We start from the raw sequence: 24,234 nt of genomic DNA, 5'->3' as shown, positions 1-24,234 counted from the left end.
GGTGGACTCCGGGCAGCGGGCCCGTGACCTTCCAGGCCCCGCCAACCTGAAGCGGTTAGGCCACAGGGCTGGGCTCGGAAGGCCCGAAAAAGGGCCTGCAATGTGGGGCCAATGGGAGAGCACGGAAGGTGGGCCCGAGAGGGTCTTGGCAAATGGCAGACGCCGATAGGCGTGGCCTCCTGTACAGAAGAGCGTGAAGCTTGCAGTGTGAGCCAATGAAAGGAGAGAAAAGGCGGGGCCTGTGCTCGAGGCGGCCAGTAGAGACAGAGGTCTTAAAGGAGCTGCTAGTGCACAGGAGCGTGGCCTCAGCTCTGCGCACGCGCAAGGGGCCAGGCTGTAGGGTGCTCCAGGGCAGTGTAGGCGAAAGGAGCGCGGCCGTGCCCTTGGTCAAGTGATAAGAAGGTGCGCGGAATTCCTCTGGAGTCAGCGCCATTTCTTGTAGGTAAAGGCTGAAGTGTCCCGGGTGTCGAGGAAACAACCTGGTGTGACCTAACCTCGGGATCGGGGTCAGGCTCGGGCTTCGGCGCTCTCTTGGGGGTGGGTCTCGCTTGAGGAGAGGGGTCGCGCCCACCAACCTGGGGCGTGTCCTCATCACTCTTGGTGACGTAGACGGGGGGCTCTCCACTGGGGCTGACATTCGGCATCTTGACGTAAAAGAGGGGCGATCCATTGAGAAGCAGGTAAGCGGGAAAATAACTATTTTGAAGTCGCATTGACCTGTAGTCGCCTAGTCTGGGTGGTGGCGACATAAGGCTGGGAGCCCAGCGATGCAAGGGTTTCGGTCTGGATCCCCAGAGGCGTGGCCTGGCCCCGGAGGTGCATAGCTTTGGAACGAGCTTTGCAGCGTAAGGGGCGTGGCCATGCAGAAACTCCGGGGAAGAGGCGTGGCCCAGATCCGTGTGGGAGAGGGGCGTGCCTTCCGGATAATTTATCTTTGAGTTCAGGCACTGGAACTGCTGTTTTTCCTTTAGGTGTCACCTTATGGAGGTCTCCGCGGCCGCCGCCCCTGCGGGGAACTTCTTCCCCTCCTTCCTACTCCTGGTCTGCGGGACGCTGGTGGCTGCAGTGCTGGGTGCCGCGCATCGCCTGGGGCTCTTATATCGTTTGACGCACAAGGTGCGGGGCCACCTATGGGAGGCGAGCTGGGGGCAACCAAAGGAGGGCCGAGCTCCCTGCTCGAGGGGCTGTCAGGAGATTCTTTCCAGGGCCCTACCCCTATTGCCAAGCACATGAGCCTTGGAATTTGCCTTGTAAGAGATAATAGGGCCCCTCTGGGCGTGGCTCACAGGTTGAGCATCGACCTATGATCCAGGAGATGGTGGTTCCATTCTTGGTCAGGACACATGCCTGGGTTTCGGGCTCGATCTCCAGTAGGGGCCTTGCAGGAGGCAGCGGATCAATGACTCATCATTGGTGTTTCTGTCTCTCTCCCTCTCCGAAATCAATAAAGATGCATATATATGTATATATATGTATATATGTAAAAGAGATAACGGGGAAGCTACAGCAGCCAGGGCACTCAACACCCCATGCACCTCCTTCCCCAGGGCGCTTGAACCCTTTTCACAGACCACAGTGGTGTCAGTGCTACTGCTAGGGAGACAAGCACCAGAGACAGTTGCTCTCTGCTGAGCTGTGACAATTGCTCCCTGCTGAGCTCAGTGTTTCAGAGGGATTATTTCATATACCCAACATGTTCCTGAATAGATGCCCTTGTTTCTGTCTGCATTTTCCTCAGAGAAAACTGAGGCTCAGAGAGGTTGTGTGGTAGCTTGCTTCAGATGACCTCTTTGGGGAAAAGCTGACCCTGCAGACCTGGCTCTGAACTACTTGGCTCCTCTCTTAGAAATTTACCCCTTCCCCAGATCCGTTCCCCAGCTTTTCCTCTCCTAGCCTGGAGCAACTTTGACCTATTTTCAGTCATTCCTCTTTTAGACACAAGCAGCGCCACTGGCCTTGAGGACTTGGGGAGCTTTAAGGCAAAGTCCTCTGGTGTTTGGGACTGTGTGGAATCTGGGACTGGGAGGCCTGCTCCCACTGCCAGGCATTTGATGGTGGGCAGCCCATCAGCTGGGCCTGGCCCAGTGAATGGGAGGGAACCTGGTAGGTTGGAGTCAACAGTCAGGCTACCAGGCCCTGATATTTGAGGGCAGGCAGTTCTGGAGTCATAGCTGGTAACTCTTGCCTTGTGCTGTTGGCTGTTGGCCACACTTCTTCCCTGGGTGCTGTAGATCCACCTTCCCCCTCTCTCCCTGATTTTCCCACCATCCCTGGGCTGACAGTGTAGAGCAGGGTGCTTAACAGTGTTGATTTTATGGGACTTTGAATCTTGCTTGTGCAAGTCTTGGTCCCCTTAGCTGAAAAAGGATATATAGTTAACCCTTGACTAACATGGGTCCACTTATGTGCAGATTTTTTCAATAAATAACAGAATACAGTAAGTATATTTTTTCTTATAATTTTCTTAATAATGTCATTTTTTCCCTAGCTTACTTTATTGTAAGAATACAGTATATTCTGCATTTAACCCACAAAATATGTGTTAACCCACAAAATATGTGTTAATCAACTGCTTATATTATTGATAAGACTTCCAGTGAATAGGCTATTAGTAGTTAAGTTTTGGGGGAGTCAAAAGTTATCCGTGAATTTTTGATTGTGTGGGGCTTGGGACCTCTAACCCCTGTGTTGTTCAGGATCAACTGTAATGACATGAGGATCTGGTAAAATGATGTGCCTTCCCCAGCCCTCTGACCCTGCTCCCTCTCTCCTTCCTGGATGTGGGAGATCACACCTCTTCCCACCTGCCCTGGTACCCTTGCCCTGGTTCTTGACAGTCTTGCTCTTCTGCTTCATGGACTCAGGTGGACAAGGTGAGCATCCGGCATGGTGGGGAGAGCGTGGCGGTCGTGCTGAGGGCTCATGGTGTGAGGTTCCTCTTCACACTGGTTGGTGGGCATATTTCCCCGCTGCTGGTGGCCTGTGAGAAGCTGGGCATCCGTGTGGTGGACACACGCCATGAAGTCACGGCCGTGTTTGCTGCTGATGCTGTGGCCCGCCTGACCGGTGAGAGCAGAGTGGAGAGGGCTGGGGGCTGGGATGGGGGATCTTTGAGGGGCAGGGTTTTTTGGGGGGTGACCAGGAGGATGAGCATGGGTGCAGAGGGTGACAGGGTCTGTGTTCCAGGCACTGTGGGCGTGGTGGCAGTGACGGCAGGCCCTGGCCTCACCAACACAGTGACAGCAGTGAAGAATGCCCAGATAGCCCAGTCCCCAGTACTGCTTCTGGGTGGGGCCGCCAGTACTCTGCTGCAGGTGCCCTGTCCTCAGGAGGTGGTGGGGGCTCCAGAGAGGTTTAAAGGGCTCACATGGTAACTCCCCTCAAACCATCTCCGCCAGAACCGGGGTGCACTCCAGGCCATTGATCAGATGTCCTTGTTCCGGCCACTCTGCAAGTTCTGTGCTTCTGTGCACAGGGTGCGGGACATCATTCCCACTCTGAGGACCGCAATGGCTGTTGCCCAGTCAGGGACCCCAGGTAGGTGTTAGAGGGCTGGGTAGTGGTCAGGTCCTAGGACCTGGGGCTAGGGAGGCCTGGCAGGCTCAGTGTTCTCCCTGCTTCCCTAGGCCCAGTGTTTGTGGAGCTGCCCATTGATGTGCTGTATCCCTACTTCATGGTCCAGAAGGAGATGGTGCCAGCCAAGCCGCCCAAGGGCCTTATGGGTCGAGGAGTTTCTTGGTGCGTAGCCCCACCCCCACCATGCCCTCCTCCCTTCTCCTGCAACCTCTTGCTAGCACTTATCCCTCATTTGACCCATTCGTTGATTTGCACATCACTTGAGAGGAGCCAATCATGGGAAGAGCATTCCAGGTGGAGGGTATAGCATATGCAAAAGTCCTGAGGCAGGAACAAACTTAGTGGGTTGGGAAAGCAAGGTGGCCTGTGTGGCAGCAGCAGGTGAGCAAAGAGGAGAAGGGGCAGGGGCTGAGTTCAGAGCAGCTAGCATGGCCCACTGGGAGTGCCTGCAGTTTTACTTTTAATCTCAGCTCTGTTAAGAAGCATTGCAGGGCCTTAATCAGAGGTTTGGGATACCCTACTTCAGGATTTTATTATGTTTCTTCTGGCTGTTGTTTGGAGAATGGACTGTGGTTGGGTAGAAGCTGGGAAACCAGGGAGGAGGTGTAGTTGTCCCCAGGATGAGAGGTGATGGTGGCCTGGATCTGGGTAGTGGCTGAGAGATACAGAGACATGGATGGATCACATTTGAGTGCCTGGAGAAAGGACAGTGGGTCCCTGCAGGCCCATGACATGGGCACAGCTCACTCTGGGGCTTTGAGTGGCAAGTGGCAGGATCTTGGAGAGAGCAGGGTAGTGGGGCTAGCTTGGGACAAGCCTGAAGGTTTTCTTAGAAGAGCTAAGGTGTTTGAGGGGCACTTCCTTCAGTTGAGCAGATAGGATGGGTTCCAGGTAGGGGCACAGCTTGAGTAGGGGTATGCAAAAGGTCCATTTTTGGTCACCACTGAGGTAGGCCTGGCTGAAACAGCACAGGAGGAAGAAGAATCATCCCCCCCCTTTGCCTATCCTTGCCCCTGCTCCTTCCAGTCCTCCATATATTTAGTGAGTGCCACTATGTGCCAGGTACCAGGATGGGCGTGGGTGACAGTGAACAAGACAGACAAGTTCCTGAACCCTGGGCATGGGAGATGTGCCTTGAGGTGCAGCTCAAGGAGTAGCAGTTTTACTCAATGTCTTTTATAACAACCCTTTGAATTAAGGTATTTTACTTAATGACTTGCATGAAGTCATCCAGTTTGTTAATGGCATACGAGAATTCAGCCTGGAGGAGCCTTTAGTGCTTTACCCACAGAGCTGTGTGCTATCTAATGAATGAAATAAAAGTCTAGAGACATGGGTTCAAATCCCAGGACTGCTGCTAAATAGCTGTGTTAACTTGAGCAAACGATTAAACCATTTCCCCCATTTTTGTTGAGCTATAATTGACAGGCAGCACTCTATAAGTTGAAGGTGTACAGCGTAATGATTTGACTTACATATAATGTGATTAAACCTTTCTTGACTTCAGCTTGCTCATCTGTAAAATGGATGTTGCCTGCTTTTCTCTCTAGATTAAGAGTCTATGAAGAATAAAATGAGATCGTTTTGATAGTGCAAATGCTGAAGTATAAAATAATTAATCATTATTATCTTAAATAAGAACAGGGCTGAGTCCAGTGTCATGTCAAATGTAAGGCAATGTGTCTCCTAGCCTTCCTGCAACGTGGTTAGGGAACCAGAAATAGAGAAGGGGGTTCAGAGGTCCTAACACATAGGAAGTGGTAAGTAACCATATCTGGGAGTCCGAATTTTTGTTTGTTTTTGTTAAACCTCACTGAGGATATTTTTTTTCATTGATTTTTAGAGAGAGTGAAAAGGAGGAAGGGGGAGAGAGAGAGAAACATTGATATGAGAGACACATTGATTGGTTACCTGGAAGGCAGAATTTTTAAGCAGAAAAATTGCCTTTTCTTTCAATGGTTCCTCCCTTGGCCTCTTCTCATTCTTTCCATCTTGACTCCAAAGAGAAACAGAAGCTTCTGGTTCTGACTGCTTCCTGCCAACACCCATGTATCTGGTTTTGGCTGGATTGGGTGTTCTTGAGGGCAGAGCTGAGCAGGATTTATCTGTGTATCTTCAGAGCCCTGCATGGGGCTTTATGGAAAGTCAGGGCCCTGTGACCCAATGAGTAAGGAGACAGAGAAAGGGATGTCAGAAGCCAGTGAGAGGCAAGCGTACTGATGATGTTAATAGCTGCCACTGATGGAGGGTTTTGCAAAGTGCTTTATATCCTGAATGGATAGTTGACTGAACCATGGGAAGGAGGTTTCCTTTTACATTTTACACTGTGGGATGCTCAGAAAGCTTAAGTCATTTGCCAAAAGTCACACAGTTAGGAAGCAGCAGAGCCACCTCTGCCTGACCCTGTTGCTGTGGCCCTGATCCTGGCACTCTATGCCTGTGACACTTGTTTCTGAGGGTCTGTATCAGGTTGGGGTGGTCATCAGAAGCTTCCAAGGGGAAACTGGCTGCTAGAGACTTGGCCACTGGGGTTTGTCTGGCTCTGGGCTATTGCTTGACCACCCCTGTGCCTGTCCCACTTCCCTCCTGGCCCTCTCCTCCTTCAGCTCCTAGAACCTCAGTAATGAATCCTGGTAACCACCCTTTCCTCTCTTCTTTGCAGGTACTTAGAGAATCACCTGGCCAATCTCTTTGCAGGAGCCTGGGAGCCTCGTCCTGAAGGGCCCCTGCCTCTGGACATCCCCCAGGCATCCCCCCAGCAGGTAAATTATCTCTCTTCCCTGGCCAAGGACCCCACCTGGCAGGACAGCCTGTCCCTGAGTCAGCATTGGGGCTTTGATTTTGGAGGCTTGTGGTGACTCAGGGTCGGCTCTTTGAGCCCCACCTCTTCCCCCAGGTTCAGCGCTGTGTGGAGATCTTGAGCCGGGCCAAAAGGCCCCTTGTGGTTCTGGGGAGCCAGGCCCTACTGCCCCCGACACCTGCAGACAAGCTTCGGTGAGAAGCCTTAGCCCTGCCTTTACTGTCACATTCCTGATCCCTGGTCCCCTGGTGCCCTGTGGGGATGGGCAGGCCCTTGGCCATACTTACCTCTGTTTACCTGGACCTGCAGGGCTGCCGTGGAGACCCTGGGTGTCCCCTGCTTCCTGGGTGGGATGGCACGAGGGTTGCTGGGCCGAAACCACCCCCTCCACATCCGGCAGAACCGAAGTGCCGCCCTGAAGAAGGCAGACGTTGTCCTCCTGGCAGGTGGGCCTCAGCCTCCTCACCCTTCCCTTTTCCTCTCTCCAGGATCTCCCTTGCCCTGTGATCCTGCCCCTACTATTCTGGTACTCACTGGCCCTACCCCTTCTCCTGGCAAGGGTTTTGAACAACTCTGAATTTGAAATTCAGGTGAACTCTTGCCAGGTTGCAGTTGTGTGCTGTGACTCAGCTTTGCCCAAAGGAGGACACACAGAGAGTGTGGCACTTTCTGCACAGCATTTGCATGTGTTATACAGTATATATACTTTATACAGCATGTACACATACGGCATATACATTTTCACATAAAGTGTTCTGAAGTCTGCTGACACATAATACTTGTATCAGTTAGCTATTGCTGATAGCTATAACCATTCCCAAACTCAGTGCCTTAAAATGCAGTTATTATTTCTAGAGGCCCATCTACAGGTAAGGTGGTAGTTTTTCTGCTTTTGGCAGGGCTCATTCAGGAGTCTGTGGTTGGGAGGCAAGAGGGCAGCTGTGCCAATCAGGCTGGGCTAGCTCAGATACTTGGGGGTTGGCTGGGGCTATAGCTGAGCTAGCATGGCCTCAGCTGGGATTCTGAGTTCTCACTCTTCCCTATATCTCCTCCTCCGTGTTCCTCACCATCCAGCAGGCTGGCCTGGGCTGGTTCACTTGGTGGAGGATGGGGAACATGTAGGGCTGGGGGAGCAAGTTTATTTTAAGAGAGGGAGAGTGGAAGTTGCAAGGCATATTGAAGGCTGGTCTCAGGAATGCATGCCAGCACTCCTGACACATTCTGCTGGCCAAAGCACATCCTGAGGCCAGCCCAGGATGGGCTGGGGAGCTACAAAGTCATTGCAGGTGGCATGGGTCCAGGGAGAGGTAAAGAACAGGTACCCTGCCCGGCCGGCGTGGCTCAGTGGTTGAGCATTGACCTATGATCCAGGAGATCACGGTTCAATTCCCAGTCAGGGTACATGCCCGGGTTGCGGGCTCGACCTCCCGTGGGGCGCATGCAGGAGGCAGCTGATTGATGACTCTCTCATCATTGATGTTTTTCTCTCTCCCTCTCCTTTCTTTTCTCTGAAATCAGTAAAGATATATTTTTTAAAAAAGAAAAAGAATGGGTACCCTTTTGTATTCAGTGTGCTCCAGTGGGTTAAGTTCGGTAATGGGCACCTCCCAGGACACTGGCCATCCATCCACTGTTCCCCTATCCCACCCTAGGAATTGTGTGTGACTTCCGCCTGTCCTATGGCCGTGTCCTCAGCCGAAGCAGCAAGATCATCATTGTCAACCGTAACCGGAAAGATATGTTGATCAACTCAGACATGTTCTGGAAGCCCCAGGAGGCTGTGCAGGGTGAGCCCCTAATGCCCCCCACACGTGCTCCTTCTGGGCCCTCTCTTCCCGGCCTCTGCTGCAGCTAGCTTGAGTTGGATTTTGGGTTCTGGACCTTGCCCTATGGGGTATATTTGGCTCTCAGACTGATGGTTGCTTCTTGACGGACAAATGTGGGTGTGCACCAGAGGGAAGGCCTGGGAATGTGCATGTGATCATGACCCCTGCTGCAAACCCTCTCATGCTGCCCGCTGCTGTTAGGACAGAGCGCTCACTCCTTGGCCCCTGAGGCCTCTGTCATCCTGTCATAACCTCCACCCCTCTTCAGTCCTCTCCCATGGCCTCTCTGTGCCCCACTTTGCTCATAGTTCCAAGGACATTGACTTCCCTGCAGTGTTGGTGACAGGGAACTCTGTGTTAAACAGAGAAGTGGCACTGTTGCATTCATATTTGGGAAGGTCTGCTATAGCAGCTGGGTGGGCAGGGAGTTGGAAGGGCCAGGCGGTATCAAGGGGTCTGTTAAACAGGGTCAGGACAGAAATGACAAGGCCTGGTGATGGACAGGGAGGAGAAGCAGCTTCTCTGAGCCTCCAGGTGGTCATTTCTGAATGCAGATGATGAAAAGTACATCATCACCAGCTCGTATATTTGTTCACAAGCACTCTGTGTGCCTGGGTTATAGAGAGATGCTTGGCAGATAGAGGTGTTTTTAGTGAAAGAGAGGAAGGATTGATAGGACTGCCTGATCTGAGGCATGATGGGGGCAGGCGGCGTCACCCTGGCTGCCCTACCCTGATTCCAGCTGGCGCTGGGGTGCGTGTTCCCAGTTTGCCCAAGGAGCACCCCTGGCCTGCCTCCTTGCCTCCTGCTCCAATGCTACTGTTGGCTTCCTGCTGTCTTGGGGCCTCTTGTACTGGAAGGGCAGGAGGAGGCCACCTCCCTGCAGCTGTGCCCTCTTCCTTCCCCAGGAGATGTGGGCTCCTTTGTGTTGAAGCTGGTGGAGGGCCTTCAGGACCAGACATGGGCCTCAGACTGGGCAGAGGAGCTTCGGCAAGCCGACCAGCAGAAGGAGCAGTCCTTTCGGTGGGGGCTGGTGGACATGAAGGCTGAGGGGTTCCCAGCAGGGTCTGCTGCTGGTCCTGCTGACCTGCACTGCTCTATTGCAGGGAGAAGGCGGTGATGCCTGTAGCCCAACACCTGAACCCGGTGCGGGTGCTGCAGCTGGTGGAGGAAACTTTGCCCGACAACTCAATTCTGGTGGTGGATGGCGGGGACTTTGTGGGCACTGCTGCCCACCTGGTGCAGCCCCGTGGCCCCCTCTGCTGGCTTGATCCTGGTAAGGAAGGGCCTACACCTGGGGTAGCTTGTACCATTCAGTCCCCTTCACACCCACCTGCTCTTGGTTCTCCTAGGGGCCTTCGGGACTCTGGGAGTTGGTGCAGGATTTGCACTTGGGGCCAAACTGTGCCGGCCAGATGCTGAGGTGAGTCAGGGCACTGGAGGCATGAGGCTTGCTTCTCTTTGGGCCATGAACTATCCCAACCATGTCCTATACCACCTCAGGTCTGGTGCCTGTTTGGGGATGGAGCTTTTGGGTACAGCCTCATCGAATTTGACACCTTTGTCAGACATAAGGTAACTGGCTGCCCCAGGTGAAGCCTGGGGTTCTGGGAGATGTCATCGGGGCTGGGCTGGGCTGGGGACAGAGTTATTTCTGTCTGTCTCTGTGTCCTCTGGCTAGCCAAGCCTGGGGGCTGAATATTGTGGTCTGGCCTCCTCCTCTCCCTGCAGATCCCAGTGATGGCCTTGATAGGGAATGATGCTGGCTGGACCCAGATTTCTCGAGAGCAGGTGCCCTCTTTGGGCAGCAATGTGGCCTGTGGCCTGGCCTACACTGGTGAGGGGCCTGGCATGGGGGAGGCTATACCCAGCTTGGGCTTGGCTGGGTGTGTGTTCCTCTCTTGGGCTGGCTACATGGTTGGGCTGGGTCCTTGTCACATCTGACTTGACCTCCCTTTTCAGATTATCACAAAGCAGCCATAGGTCTGGGGGCCCAGGGCTTGCTGCTTTCACGGGAGAATGAGGATCAGGTGGCCAAGGTGCTTCGTGATGCCCAGCAACAGTGCCGAGATGGCCATCCAGTCGTGGTCAACGTCCTCATTGGGAGGACGGACTTCCGCGATGGCTCCATTGCTGTGTAGGGCCTCGTGGGTGCCTTCCTACCCCTGGACTGCCTAGCGGGCCTGGAGTCTCATCCTTGCCTCCCCTGGGCCTATCCCATGGGGCCAGTGACCCTACAATCCTCCCTGAGGTCAGGGAGGGGCTGGAGGGGTCAGGGCTCAGAAAGTCTCCCTGGAAGCACTGGCAAGCTCTGGGGCCTTTTTCTTGTGGTCCTAATTGTGCCCTTTCTCTCCTATTTTCTTACACACTGAATAAACCACCTCTGGTCCATGTGGGCCCAAGTACTCATCCCAGAACCTGTGCATATTGATTTATTGTTCACAAAGATGGAAGCGAGGGGAATGAGGGGTACACAGGAGGGGACCCTACTCTCCCACTGGAACTCTAGGACTCACTGAGGCACCAGTACTGGGGATTTCAGGGTGCCCAGCATTGGGAACCCTTTCCCCATGCTGCGGTCCCTGAAAGAGCCCCACACTCCTGCTCCAGACATGTCCATACACACTCATCCTCACACACAGACACACACGCACGGAGGCAATAAATATGTTCCGTACCGAAGTGCCCCCAGCCTGACACTTCAGGTGGGGCCCCTCCAAAAGGGAGGTCTTCTAAGTGCTCAATTTTTTCAGGGATGCTGAGGAAGAGTTGGGGAGGGGAAGGGCCAACCTCTACTTATCTCCATTTGCTGGTTTAAGGCAATTGTGGCGTTTTCCCTGGGAGAGAGTGGGGAAGCCAGTTGTTTTTCTATAAGCCCCAGGCTGCCCTATCCAGCTGGAGCTGAGGCAGGGGCTGCCCTTGGCCCCACCCCAAATAGTGCCTCCTCATAGTCCTTGGACCCTCTAAGGGAGGGAGAAGCAGTGTGCAGTGCTTAAAGCTAATACTGATTTGGTTGGCAGCAGCAAGAGGATTGACTGGGGGGCGTTTAACCATCCCAGGGTGATGCTCACATTAACTGGTGTTTTCTTGGCCAAGGGGAGGCAAGACAGGCCAGCCAGCCCAACAAGCGGGAAAAGATGGTACTCAGAAAAGATGGCCACAACTGCTGGTCCCCAAAATCCCCAGTCCCTGGCCTTTGCAACCAGTACCCAAATAATTTAGCGCTGGAAACGAGAAATAAAATCCCAGCACTTGGCTGGCTGGTCGCTAGGCAGCTCCCCAGCAATCAGGAGCTAGGCGGAAAGACAGGTCTGGTCCCTTTCCCTGGCTAGGGCACTGCCTTAGCAACCAGGAGCCCGGCCCTTAGTAACCGGGGTCCCGCCCCGCCCGGCTCAGAGGCACACGTTGATCTGTTTGGAAAGTTCTCTCTCTAGGTCTAGGATGAGGGCATCAAAGTCTTTGAGGTTCAGGTGCGGGTTGAAGGGCGCCTCGAAATCATCCTCGAAGTCGGTGGCACCCGTTCGCTCGCCTGTCTCCTCGTCCTCGTCTTCGCTGTCGCTGCCCGTCACGTGGTCGTAGTCGGGCCCGGAAAGGTAGTCGCGCTCGCAGGGCAAAAAGTCTCCCCCGCAAACGCTCCAGTCGCCGGCGTAGCGGTTGCTCGGGGGGCTCTCGGGACCACCCCGGCCACGGGGCCGAGTCACTACTTCGGGAGCTGCTAGCGGCAAGTGTAGCGGAGGCTGTCGTTTGGGCCGCAGGTCCGGGGCCAGGTCCGGGGCCTCCGAGGACCTGCGGGGATCTGCAGGAGGAGAGGGAGGGCTTTTGATGACACTACTTATAAAGGTAGCAGCCAGGCCTCTGATTGGCTGTTTAGGTAACAAGGCCGGTCACGATATCATTGGCTGAGCTGGTTGCTTAGGCAACTGGTCTGATTGGCATGTTAAGAAGCAGCGTCAAGCGTGGATTGGCTGTATCTGAACTGGTTGCTGAGGCAACCATGTACTGGTTTACCCTGACTAGGGGGCGTGGCTTGTTTGAAGCCTGAGAATCTGATTGGCTGCCAGAAAAAGCGTTGAGCGGCGGCCTGGCTTGGATTGGCGGCGTGAGCCGGGGGCGGACTCACCTGGCCAGGCCTGCAGCAGGTAGTGCAGAACTTCGATGTGGCGCTTGAAGTCCACTGTGTTGGCAAGGCCCGGGCCAGAGCTGCGGATGCGGGGCCTGCTGGGGTCCTGGCGCGCCGGCAGCAGCACAGGACCGAAGCACACGGCCAGGTTCTGCGCGGTCATGCGGTTGTGGGCGTGGAAGGAGGAGACGAGGCGCAGGTGGTCCAGGAGACGCATCAGCGTGGCCTGAGGAAAGAGGGTTGGGAGGGCATGAGGGAGACTAAGGGGGCTCAGAATGGGAACACTGAGGTTCTACTAGCTGGGAGATAACCTAGCTAAGACTTAACCATTAGGTATTAGTATTATGATCCCATTTGGCTGGAGAGGAGACCAAAGGTAACAGCTTTGGAATGGCAAAGCTTGGACTTGAACCCATTCCTCTCTGTGTTAGGCAGGGTTGATATTAATCCTATTTTATAGATGAGGGTTTTGAGGCACAGAGAGGACCCGGACTTGTCCAGGATCTGGACTTGTCCAGGATCCTATAACCAGGAACTTCCCTTGTGGGAGGTTGACAGACCTGTATTTAGAATTTGTGTTTTTGAAATATCCTAGCTGTGCAACCTTGGGTAGCTCACTCAATTGCTTTGGGCCTCAGTTTCCACTTTTATGAAGTGGGGATACTAATAGCACCTACTTTCTGGTGCCACAAGCTTGTGGCCATTACCAGCCCAGGCATGGGTGAAATATTCTACTAATGTCAGCCCACTCCCTGTCCTACCCATTCCCACCTGGGCCCAACTCACCCTCTCCACATCTGGCAGGCAGCTGAGGAGCCCACGGGTACCTTCAGCACTGGGGGGAGCCCTGCTTGGGGGCCCTCGGGCCATGGCTTCCAGCACCACTTGATAGAGGGGCTGGGTGATGAGTGGTGTGGGCAACTCCCGAAGATAATCCTTGAGGATGCCTGTGGATACAGGGCCCACTCAGGTCAGGGCAACCCTGGCTTCTGGTGCTGGAGGGGTCAGTTGGGGCTGAGAGGGGGGAAGGAGGAGGAGGACAGGTGCAGGAAGGTGAAAACAAGGTCAGACAGAAGATGTGAGGTCCCACAGGGGCCACAGGGACATGAGGTCCCAGAGGGGCCACAGGGACTGCCATGAGGTGAGGGTTGAATGAGTAGCTGGTGTGGGAGGGAAGAGGCATGCTGACCAGTGATGACATTGATATCAGGATACAGGTCCTCAGAGAGGCAGACAGCTGCACTGTCCCGTTCAAAGGCATCCCGAAGCTCTTTCTTCACAGCTGCTGAGCCACACAGACGGTATAGCCCCACTACCTGGGTGTGGGAGCAGAGAGGGGATTTTTTTTTGCTGGGGCCACAAACTGATTGGGGCCCAGTGGAGTGGGGGCTGGAGTTCTGGGCTAGGGTAGCAGTAGGCTGAGAAGTTGGGGGCTAGCTGTAGCCCCATTGGTTGCCTTCCTGCTCCTCTGACACCTGTCATGGGGTCCCTATCTGGCTGTGTGGACAACCTGGATCTGTAAACCCTATGCTTGGATCACTTGTCCTGGTACTCATATCCTTTGACTCAGGAACTTCTGACTCCTCCTCAGCTCACTTATCACCTCCTCTAGGATGCCTTCCCTGACTACCCCAACCAGTAGGTGAGGTCCTGCTTTAAGCTCTCCCAGCTTCTTCAGTCGTATCCCAACCACAGTTTTACATTTGTAAGTTATTATTGGAGTCATGTCTTTCTGCCATGAGACTCTGAACTCCAGAGGCCTGGGATCCTGTGTCACTAATTGGGTGGATGACCCATAGGTTTTGGGCTGAGTGCTATGGTCTAGGGCCTTGTCCAAGCTGGGACTAAAGGTAGGGTCAGGGGGAAGGCCTGGCCTCTGTACAGTGGGCATTCTGGGAAGGGAATCTGAGGTTTTGGGGCTAGCTGGGGTGTGGGGTAAGGGGCTTACCCGCAGCCCTCGGCGCTCGATCTGCCCAACACACTTCTGAATGATGAGGGGCACCTGGCCCGGGGGCTGCTCCCTCTCCACCAGCAGCTGCAGGGGCAGCCCAAAGACACGGGGCTCAGCTGTGTTGGGTGCTTCCTGCTGCTCCGACAGGGTCAGCTTGGCATACAACAGCCCCTGGGGTTCCAGGCGCACAGCCAGCTTCTGGGCCTGGCACCCTGAAGACACAAGGGGACTTGAATGGAGTCTGCCCCCACGGGCTCCTGTGCCCTGCCCTCCTACTCTAAGCCACACCCCCACACTGGGCTTAGTGCTCAGGGCACCCATACCCTACCCGATCCTCCCCCGCAGCCAAGCATCCTACCTCGGAACACCGTGGGCAGCAGCACAGTGCCCTGGGCACAGGGCCGGTGCCGCCGCACACAAGGGTCCCACACCAGCACCAGGGCTCGCAGCAGCCGGGCAGCTTCGAGTTCCAGGTGGAAGGTGTGGTCCAGCCGCAGGAAGTCTGGTCCTCCGCGCAGCGGCCCGGTTCGGGCCCTGGCCACCCCATCCACCTGGAGCAGGCAGCAAAGGTCTCTCGGGGTGGCCCCGGGAGCCGGCCTCAGCCCTCCCAGCCCGTACAGGTGCAGGCTGAGGCGGCCCCAGAGTGCGGCCGGGGGCGCCCGGGCTGATGGGCCCACCTCGTAGGGCTGGAAGGCGGTGGGCGACAAGGGCCCTGCTGGGCGTTCGGGTGAGTCACCATCACTGAGGTACCCGGCCAGCAGTCCCCGAGAGCCCCCGGCCACTGCTGCCCGCCCAGAGGTCCCTACGCTGCTGTCCAGGTGGTAACGGCTGATGACGGAGCCCGCGGGGGCGGCTCTTTCGCGCTCGCGGCCGGCCCGGGTGCCCCGCAGGCTCAGGCGGCGCCGCAGCTCCGGCAGCTTCCTCATTTTCATGGAGAGGCGCCTGGCGGGGCCTGGGGACTTAGTTCGGGAGGCTTTGGTTGGGGAGTTGGCAGGGGCCACACCTGTGGGAACAGCAGACCTCAAGGTTCCGCAACATGGGCTTGGAATGGGGCTAAGGCCTGTGGTCATCTTGGGGAGCGAGGGTGGGGTTGGGTAAGGTTTGTGCTCACCTTGTGGGGCCACACCCTCCGGCTCCCCCAAGCCTGGCTGTGTCCTGGGGGTCTCAGGTGCCAGGGGTCTGGGGTCCTCCTCAGGGATGGGGTTGTACCAGATCTCACCTGCAGGCTCCCCGCTGCCAGGTACCCCAGGCCCCAAACAGGCCTCATCTGGTGGCTTGGCCCCACCCAGCACCCATCTTCTGCTGCTGGGCTCCAGGCTCTGCAGGTAGGCACCTCGTGAGGGACTTCGGGATGCCTCAGGGCTGGGGGGGCCCTCTGCTCCAGCCTGGGGCTCTTCAAGGACCTGGGGCTCTGGCTCTGGAGGGCTGGGCTCCCGGCGCTGGGCTGGGTGGCCTGGCAGAGAGCAAGGGAGTAAGACCCACACCCCTGACTCCCCCAAAAGAGCAACCCCAGCCCAGACTCTTCCCCCAGCAGGGGCTGGAACATTTGTTTGGAGTGGGATCAGTTGCCAGCTTAGAGTCCACCCCATTTTTGTCCCTGAGGTCCCTAAGGCCCCTCTGCCTCCAGCCTCAAGGGTCCTCTGGTGGGGTTCTGCATCCCTGGCTCTGCCTCTCCACCCCTCTCACTAGCCCAGGAATGGAGCCCTGCCCCATCCTGTCTCAATGGGTGGCTTGGGGCAAGTCACTCCCCATCTCTGAACCTCAGTGTTGTCCTATGACATGGGGGCATTCGATGCTCTTTCCAAGGGGGGCTTCAGGGAGCTAGGCATGGGGAGCACTTCCTAAGCCCCCATGTCATGGCCAAGCACACAGTGGACGCTGGTTTGCTTGCTCGAAAGACAGGAGCAGGCATGACAGCCAGCACAGGTTTCTCCTTTCCTGCAGCGTATCACCCCCCTCATCAAGCCTGTCGTCCCAACCCTGCCCCTACCAGGAGTGGGCCATCTCAGTCCAGACCAGAACCCCATGGTCAGTGCCTTGGCGCCTCCCCTTTGCTCTGTCCTCCCCCCCCCCCCCATCCCAGGCTGTTTCCTGTGTTGTTTGTGCGTGGGCACCCAGTCCCATCTCTCTACTCTGGGAATCTGGGAAGGGCTGGCGGGGAGGTCAGATCCAGGAGTCATCTGGCCTCCCTCCTTTAACTCCTTCCTTCCCCAGACTTCCTGTCCTAGGCAGCTCCCATTTCTTCAAGGTCTCATCTTGCTTGCCTGCAGATTCCCTCCTCCTGTCACCTCTGATTTCTACCCACAGAGACTCTCTCGGGTCTCTATTAGGAGCATAGTCCTAAGAGCTGTTTAAGTCACTAACCCTGAGCAAATTACCCAAATGCTCTGTGCCTCAGTTTTCCCACCTGTATCAAGGGGACAGTTTTCTGGGACTGCTTAAGTGGATGCAGCCGCAGCCATTGGTTAATAGGTGGGATGAGGGGTGCCTACTATGATTGATGCTCCAGGTGTCTCCATCCTGCAGGAGGGCGCCCCGCATCTCCTATCCCGGGTCTCTAGGGTTCAGGGTGCCCCTTGACCTGACTGGGCTCCAGTGCCCCAGCCTCCCAGCTCCTCCTCCCTCCCTCTCCAGGCGGTCCATATCGGCCCCATTTCCTGTCAGGGGCGAGGCCCCCTCCCGGGCCTCCTAAGGAGCCCGCGGCGCTGGCATCCCGGGCTAGGCGCACATAACGGTCCGCGCCCCTCTCCCCTCAGCCCCTTCCTTCCAGGACTCCCGCCCGTCCCCCGATCCCTCACCCCAGCCCGCAGCGGGCTCAGCAGGGCTCCCCTGTCCCCTCAGCAGACTCCTCTTGGGCCCCAGTACCCCCTGCAGGCCGGGCGGGGCTCGGCGCCCCCGCCTTCGCCCCCTGTTCCGCTCACCGCGCTCCTTGGAGTCCGACTTTTTCCGGGGAAGTTTCTCCCGGCCCCGCAGGCGGGAGAAGGTTTTCCTGAGCAGTGGCTCGGCCATGCTGCGGCCCCCGGCCGGGCCGAGCGCGAGCCTGGGTCCGGCCCTGGCCGCCCCCCGCCCGCCCCGCCCTGGCCGCGCCGCGCCGCCCGCCCCGCGCCCCGCGCCCCGCGCCAGCAGGAAGCGCATTCCGGGAATGCTTGCCCAAACTTTTTTTTTCCCCTTCCCGCGGCCTGAGCGAGCGAGCGATGCTGGGAGTTGTAGTCGCCCAGGGCCAGGAGGGGAGGAAAGGGGGCTCCGGGCTGCCTGCCTGGGCTCCAGCTCCGACATCGTGGCACAGCCCAGGGCCCTCTTCCCCCCTCTCCGTGGTGGTTGCTAGTTGTCGTGGCTTTACCTCCAAAACGCATCCTGCACATATCTTCTCCCCGACCCCATCTTATGCTGTAACCTGTTGCAAGCCCTGGTATCACTCCTTTCCCCGGCACCCCTCTTCCTTAGTCTCCTGGATGCCACCCTAGTGCCTCCCTCCTCCATCTAATTCTACCCTCCTCTCCAATTCCGGTTACTGCTGCTGTTTAACTGATCCCTAAACTCAGTGGCGCAAAACAGCTGTTGTGTGATGCTCACAGATGCTGTGGGTCAGGGGTCGGGGCAGGGCAGAGCTGGCCCTGATTGCCTCTGCCCCTCAGAAAGTGTTTGAGGTGAACCATCTGGAGGCATGTTCACTTACAGGTCCTACAACTGATGCCAGCGATGGGCTGGGGCAGGCCTCTCCTCCCAGGAGGTGGGCAGGTTTCTCACACAGCCACCCACGGCTCCAAAAGTGAGCAAGGCAGAAGCTGTATTATCTTTCCTGACCCATCCACCCTCAGATGCCACACTGTGCCACTTCTGGCACCAGATTCAAAGGGAAGGGACTCAGACCCGCATCTCTCTCAGTGGGTGATGTGTCGAGGTGATCTTGTGCAAGAGGATGTGGGATGAAAGATATTATTGTGGTGGTCTTGGGAAATTTAACCCTCCTCACCCCTGCATTCCATGCTCCACACAGCACCAGAGTGACTTAAAAAGCTGAAATCAGATCAAGGTACATCTCTGCTGAACAGTCTTCTTATGACATCTCACCCCACCTAGAATAAAATCCAGATCCCCACAAATAAAATCCAGTTCCAATTAAACTTCTGGTTGCATCTCCTTTGTTGTCCCCAGCACTCACCTCAGCCTCCTCTCTGGGACTCCTTCAAACATCCTGCCCCAGGCCCTTTGTACATGCAGTTTCCTCTGCCTCAGAAACCTTGGTTCTTCTGAAACTGCCTCTTTCTCATCTTTTAGTTCTGATGGCACCTCCTTGGGAGGCCCTCCTTGACAACCCACCACCATCCAGTCATGATCACACCACTGTATTTAATTTCTTTAAATATTTGCTTCAGCTTGAACTTAATAGCACCAGTAGTTTGTTCTAGTTTATCTGCGTCCTTGTTTAGACTGAGGGTCCACAAGATGCTTGTCTATCTTGTTCACTGCTGAATGTTCGGGTAGGAGATCAGGTGCCAGGTGATGGAGTTTTGGATAAGATGGGTGGCTAGAAGGCCTGGACAGAGAAAGTGTGTTTGCTTATAGTTGTGTTTATCCTACTTGGATTTCTTTGAACTTCTTGGATGTGTAGATTCATATATTTCATCAATGTTGGGAAATTTTTGGCCATTATTTCTTCAACTATGCTTCCTGTCCCTGTCTCTTCTCTCTTTCTGGGAGTCCTATTATGTGTATATTGGTATGTTTGGTAGTGTCCCATAAGTCTCTGAGACTCTGTTTATTTTCCTTTATTATGTGCATTTGAGAAGAGTCAGACTGGAGAGGGATGGGATGTACCTCATCAGATCCCTGCCCAGATGTCTTTGGTGTAGCTGCTGTTAGTGGAGAGAGTGGTTGGGGGTCAGGACAACACCTCTTCACAAGTCCAGGGTAGGGGGTGCAGGACTAGGATCCTGTTGGGGCACCTTAAAACCTCAGAGGAGCTGGAGGCCAGTGTGGGGGTGAGAGCCGCCCTTGGTCTCACCCATATCAAATCAAATAATTAAAAAGCAGCCACATGCCATATCAATATTTGTTATTTTTCTTGGTAAACCTTTTGGGAGAGTTTCTGTGTTTTTTCTGTTGCATTTATTTGGCTACATGCAGCTCATATAACTCACAGTTGGCTATGGTTTTTTCCTCAGCAATCAGAAATTCTTGGTAAATGAGAACAAATGATCTACAAACTGTATATGATGAAATGGTTACAAATGTTAAACTTCACACTTTGTGACATTCCCACTATTATTCCTCTGGATTTTGGTAGTTGCTGTTTGGATTTTGGAGCCTGTGTATGTGTGTTTTCTTTCCCCCAAATGTTCTCACTGGCTGTGGGCCCGATGTGCTGTGCTTATGGTGCCTGATGGATAATTCAGCTCCCAGTCCATATGGGGATTTGTTGAAATAAGAAATGCAGGTAGAGGGGGCTGGCCAGGTTTGAGCAGAGCTCTGCACCTCTGTGGCAACAATGGGACTTGGTGGATAAGTACACCAGCTCCCTCACCCCTCATGTGGAGTGACTGTGGTGTATGTTCCATGCTGACCCCCAGAAGTCCCTATGGGATTGAGCTCCAGCTGTCCACAATGGAAACTTGCATATCAGTGTACTCTTGACCAACTTCATTTCCTTCCCAGCTTCACTTCTCCACCCCCCTTCCAGCATTTCCTGGATCACTTCCCAAATAAACTACTTGCACTTGAATCTTTATCTCAGGGTCAGACAGTCTCTCTAGGTCTCAGTTTCCTCCTTAGGCCAAAAGGAAGACTAACTCCCCCTGTTATCAAGGCTGTGGGGGTGGGTCATGAATCTGTGGGCTAAGTTCCCTGTCTGCCACCTCCCACAGTCCTTGGTTCCTGGGAAATGGAAGGTGGAGAAGGTTTTGGGGAGTAGGCCCCAGTTTCCACCCCCTGTTGTCATTCCCTGTCGCCCTTGCACCTGAGGCTCACTTGCCTCTGGCATCTTCCAGGGCGAGGAGGTGAGTGCTGCAGAGGAGCCAGGGAAGAGGTAGCTGCCCAGAGATGTCTCCAGGGGCAGCACTGAGGAGCTGGAGGGAGAGAGGGTGGTCCAGTGACCTTGAGGCAGCCTCCCCAGGTGGGGTGTGGTCTCACTTGGGAGGCAGTAGGTGGGGTAGCATAGCTTAGCCAGAGCCTCCCAGTGGCCCTTGGCAAAGCCTGGCCAGGCAGCTGTGGAGCTGAAGCTGAGCTGCAGGGGCGATTACCAGTCACCCTTGAAGTGCCTTCCTTTGATCAGCTGCGGGCCTGCTGGGCTCTCCTGCTGGCCAGGCCCCTGCACAGGCCCCAGGATGCATTCCGCAGCTGGCCGCCTGCAGCCGTACCAAGAGCTGCCCTGGTGTCAGGCTTGCAGGGACTGGGTGTGCTGGTGTGGCCATCAGAGCCTCCCAGATGCTGGTTTTTCCAGAGGTAAGTGAGACAGGTTGGAGAAGGGTGGCTAGTCAGGTGGGAACAAGTGGCCTAGGGTGGGCAGGGAGGCAGAGACCCCATGTTATTTCTCTGCTCTCCCTCCTCCCTCTCAAGTCTCTGGGCTCTCCTGCACATTCCAAACAATGGCTCTTGGGAGGTAGCCTCTAAGCTGTCTTTGTATACCTGGGGGCCATGCCAGAGAATTACGCTAATAGTGTGAGATTTAGTGGGTGCCTTGGGCCACACTATCAGTTTGACCTCTACAGGGGCCAGAGACTGAGTAACTAAGGTGAGCCACATGGGTGGTCAGCCATGTCTATATGACTGTTATGGGCTGAATTGTGCCCCCCCCCAATTCATATGTTGAAGTCCTAATCCCCCAGGACCTCAGAACATAAGTGTATTTGGAGAGATGGTCTTTAAACAGGTGATTTAATCAAAAGGCGGTCTTTAGGGTGGGCTCTAATCCAATACAACTGGTGTCCTTATATGAAGAGAAGATTAGGACACAGACATGTGGTCACACAAGAGGGAAAATGATCTGAAGACACAAGGAGAAGGTGGCCATCTGCAAGTCAAGGAGAGACTCAGAAGCAACCAATCCTGCTGATGCCTTGAAGTCTGGAGACTTTCAGCCTCCAAAACTGTGAGGAAATAAATTTCTGTTGTTTAAGCTGCCCAGTCTGTGGTGTTTTGTTATGGAAGCTCTAGGGAACTGATACAGTGGCCAACCCCCAGTGAGAACCCCGGACACTAAGACTCAAGTAAGCTCCCCTGGTAGGCAGTACCTCACATGTATTATTACACATCATTGCTGGGAGAATTAAGCACTGTCCACACAACTCTACAGGGAGGACAATTGAAGCTTGTACCTGGTCTGTCCTGTAATCCATCCCATGTGCCTTTTATCTTTGCTGATTTTAATCCATATGTTTTCCCTGTAATAAACCATGAGTATAACAACTTTGCTGATTCTATGAGTCCTTCTAGTGAACCACTGAACCTGAGGGTGGTCTTGGGGACCTCCAGCTATACAGATTCACAGAGATGGTAGTGTCTCCTCAAATCCCTAGCAAATATATACTTGGGAGTAGGAGCTCCCCCTCCAGGACCTTGGGTGCAAGTCTTACTGAGTCCTTCCTCATGCTTTGCCAGCAGCAGCTTCATAGTCACTTCCACCATCTAATTTACCTTTTGCTCCCCAGAGCTCCACATAGGGCAGGGCTTGAGCTGTTCCAAGCTGCAGCATGACTTTGGGCAAGTCATCCGCCTGGGAGGCCATCCAGTGTCATGATGGAGAGAGGAGAGTTCAGGTTTTGGGGTCACACTCAGCTGGATTGGAATCCTCCTGCCCCAATCCGGCATGTGGCCTTGTGATAGTCAGTTTCCCTCTCTGAGCTGTAGTATCTGAATCTCCAAAATTGCTTTGAATCACCCAGTACAATCCCACGTGGAGAGAAAGAAGTATTATTGTACTCCAACACTGGCGAGGGTCACTCTGCTCCTTCAGATCTAGATAAATTGGGCCCAAACTCCTTCCAACACCCTCTCCGAGGTTTAGGAGAACCCCTCGATGGTTACTGTCTCATGGCCTCTGGTTACTGCTGAGTTACATAGTTCTACTATGAGCTTGCTGTTCCTGCTTCTCTCCTTGATTTCACCAAGGCTCTTGGGTGTGCAGCAGGCTTTACTGAAGGCTGGGGAGTGGAGGAAGAATTTACATTACATACCACAGCCACTTCAACTTGACATCTCTGTTCCTACCCAGCCTCCCTGTCACCTCATCTGGCATCCTACATTCTTTCCATTATGCTGCCTCATTCATTCATTCATTCATTCAACAAGTATATATTGTGAGTGGCCACTGTACTAAGTGTGAGGGCAAAATAAACAAGAGAACATGGTCTCAGCTCCCAGTTCTCAGTCAAGTGGGTGAAACAGACATTCATCAAATAATCACACAGATGACCATAAAATCACTGATGTGATGACAATGAGGGGATAGTGAGAATATTAGGGCGCATGATGTAGGTGAGGCAGGGAGGGGGTGAGGACAGTCTTCCCCAAGGAAGTGGGATTTGTGTTGAAATTGCAAAGTTGAGGTGGCATTAACTCTGGGAGGAAGTGAGGAAGCAGGAGCAGTATATGCAAAGGTCCTGTGGCACCACCTTCAAAGATCTATTTCTGCAGTATTTTTTACTTAAAAAAAGTTACATGTCATATTTTATCACTATGTTTTGGGAGAGAAGAGCACATAGAAGGTAGATATTAGTTGTGAATCTTTCTGAATCCTTTTAATGACTTCAATGCATTTTTTCAATGGAACAGTAAAAACAGGACAATATTTCATTATATAAAAAATGATATAAAATTCAAGATTCAGTGTCTATGAAGTTTCATGGGTGCTCAGCCATGCCGATTCCTTGATGTATTATCTTTGTGGCTTCCACTCCATAACAGTAGAGCGGAGTCATTGTGACAGAAACTGTATGACCCATAAAGCTGATGATATTTATTCTCTGGCCCTTTACAGAAAAAGTGTTCTGACTTATAATCCATGACTCGCTATCACGTTGGTTCTGCAGCACACGCCCTCCCTCCGCATATCCCTGCTTAATCCTTACCATGTTCACCTCTACCCTGTGGATCAATCGGGGTGGTGAGGGCTGACTCCTGCCACCCTCCACAGCCCCCCTGCACACCCCACTCCCCTCTGAACGGCGGAAGCTTTGTCCCACCATGGGAACTTTGCACATGCTGTTCCCTCTCAAGGATGGATTACACCTGAAGGGTGTGGTACTGGGCCAGTTCACAGCTAGGATGTTTTTGAAAAGAGCTTTAGATCTATTTTGTAAAATGATACTATCGCCACCTGGTGGCCACTTCCTTAAACTGTAGCTGCAATTCTTAAAAGCGTTTGGAGTCACCGCCCTCTCCCGGAGCTCTGCAGGGGCTGAAAAAACGCTGAGATCCGGTGTTCCCATGACTCCGAACTGATGGCTATTTGGGTCTCAAATCTCTACAGCCCCCTTCTCTGTGATCCTCAAACCCCTGGAGGTTGTTGTTAAAATTATGGTTCAGCTCTGGCCCTTGTGGCTCGGTTGGAGCGTGGTCCTGTACACCAAGGGGCAGCAGGTAGGCGCCCTGTCAGGGGCACCCAGGTTGGATCCACTCACGCCTGCATGTTCTCTCTCTCTCTCTCTCTCTCTCTCTCTCTCTCTCTCTCTCTCTCCCCACCCCCTTCCCCTCTCTAAAATCAATAAAGAAATACTATGATTCAGTGAGTGGTCTGCAGTAGTGTCTGAGCTTTCATTTCTAGCAAGCTCCCATGATGGTGATGCGTCTGATTCATGACCTACATGAGTACCAGGCTTTACTTTTTCTGTAGAAAATGGGTCAACAAACTCAGTAAAGGGCCAGATAGTAAATATTTTAGACTTTGCATGCCAAGGGGTCTCTATCAAGACTACTTAACTCTGCCTTGTGGCTTGAAAGCAGTCACAGAAAATATATAAACAAA

General features: G+C 54.1%; 2 protein-coding genes across 3 annotated transcripts; one reads left to right on the top strand and one right to left on the bottom strand.

Annotated features, from left to right (window-relative positions):
• Positions 1-335: 335 nt before the first annotated feature.
• HACL2 (2-hydroxyacyl-CoA lyase 2) lies at positions 336-10,810 on the top strand. Its single transcript, XM_016209349.2, has 16 exons — positions 336-537; positions 972-1,116; positions 2,865-3,066; positions 3,187-3,314; positions 3,399-3,537; positions 3,627-3,738; positions 6,239-6,338; positions 6,473-6,570; positions 6,686-6,822; positions 8,029-8,163; positions 9,111-9,225; positions 9,309-9,478; positions 9,555-9,625; positions 9,706-9,777; positions 9,934-10,039; positions 10,165-10,810. The coding sequence occupies exons 2-16, from the start codon at positions 982-984 to the stop codon at positions 10,341-10,343; spliced, it is 1,899 nt and encodes a 632-aa protein (XP_016064835.2). The 5' UTR covers positions 336-537; positions 972-981; the 3' UTR covers positions 10,344-10,810.
• SYDE1 (synapse defective Rho GTPase activating protein 1) lies at positions 10,619-17,321 on the bottom strand. 2 transcript variants are annotated; one of them, XM_016209346.2, is made up of 8 exons: positions 17,195-17,321; positions 15,385-15,726; positions 14,632-15,276; positions 14,271-14,485; positions 13,512-13,638; positions 13,109-13,269; positions 12,323-12,548; positions 10,619-11,998 (listed from the first exon to the last, which is right to left on the bottom strand). In XM_016209346.2, the coding sequence occupies exons 1-8, from the start codon at positions 17,280-17,282 to the stop codon at positions 11,595-11,597; spliced, it is 2,208 nt and encodes a 735-aa protein (XP_016064832.1). In that variant the 5' UTR covers positions 17,283-17,321; the 3' UTR covers positions 10,619-11,594. The 2 variants fall into 2 exon arrangements, with proteins under 2 accessions (XP_016064832.1, XP_087672898.1); XM_087816772.1 differs by having other exon boundaries at positions 14,632-15,726.
• Between the last annotated feature and the right edge of the window lie 6,913 nt (positions 17,322-24,234).

This window comes from Miniopterus natalensis, chromosome 4 (assembly GCF_054644295.1).
Source record: "Miniopterus natalensis isolate mMinNat1 chromosome 4, mMinNat1.hap1, whole genome shotgun sequence".
Taxonomy (NCBI): Eukaryota; Metazoa; Chordata; class Mammalia; order Chiroptera; family Miniopteridae; genus Miniopterus; species Miniopterus natalensis.
The sequence above is the reverse complement of the archived record's forward strand: the minus strand, read 5'-3'. Positions and strand labels throughout refer to the sequence as shown.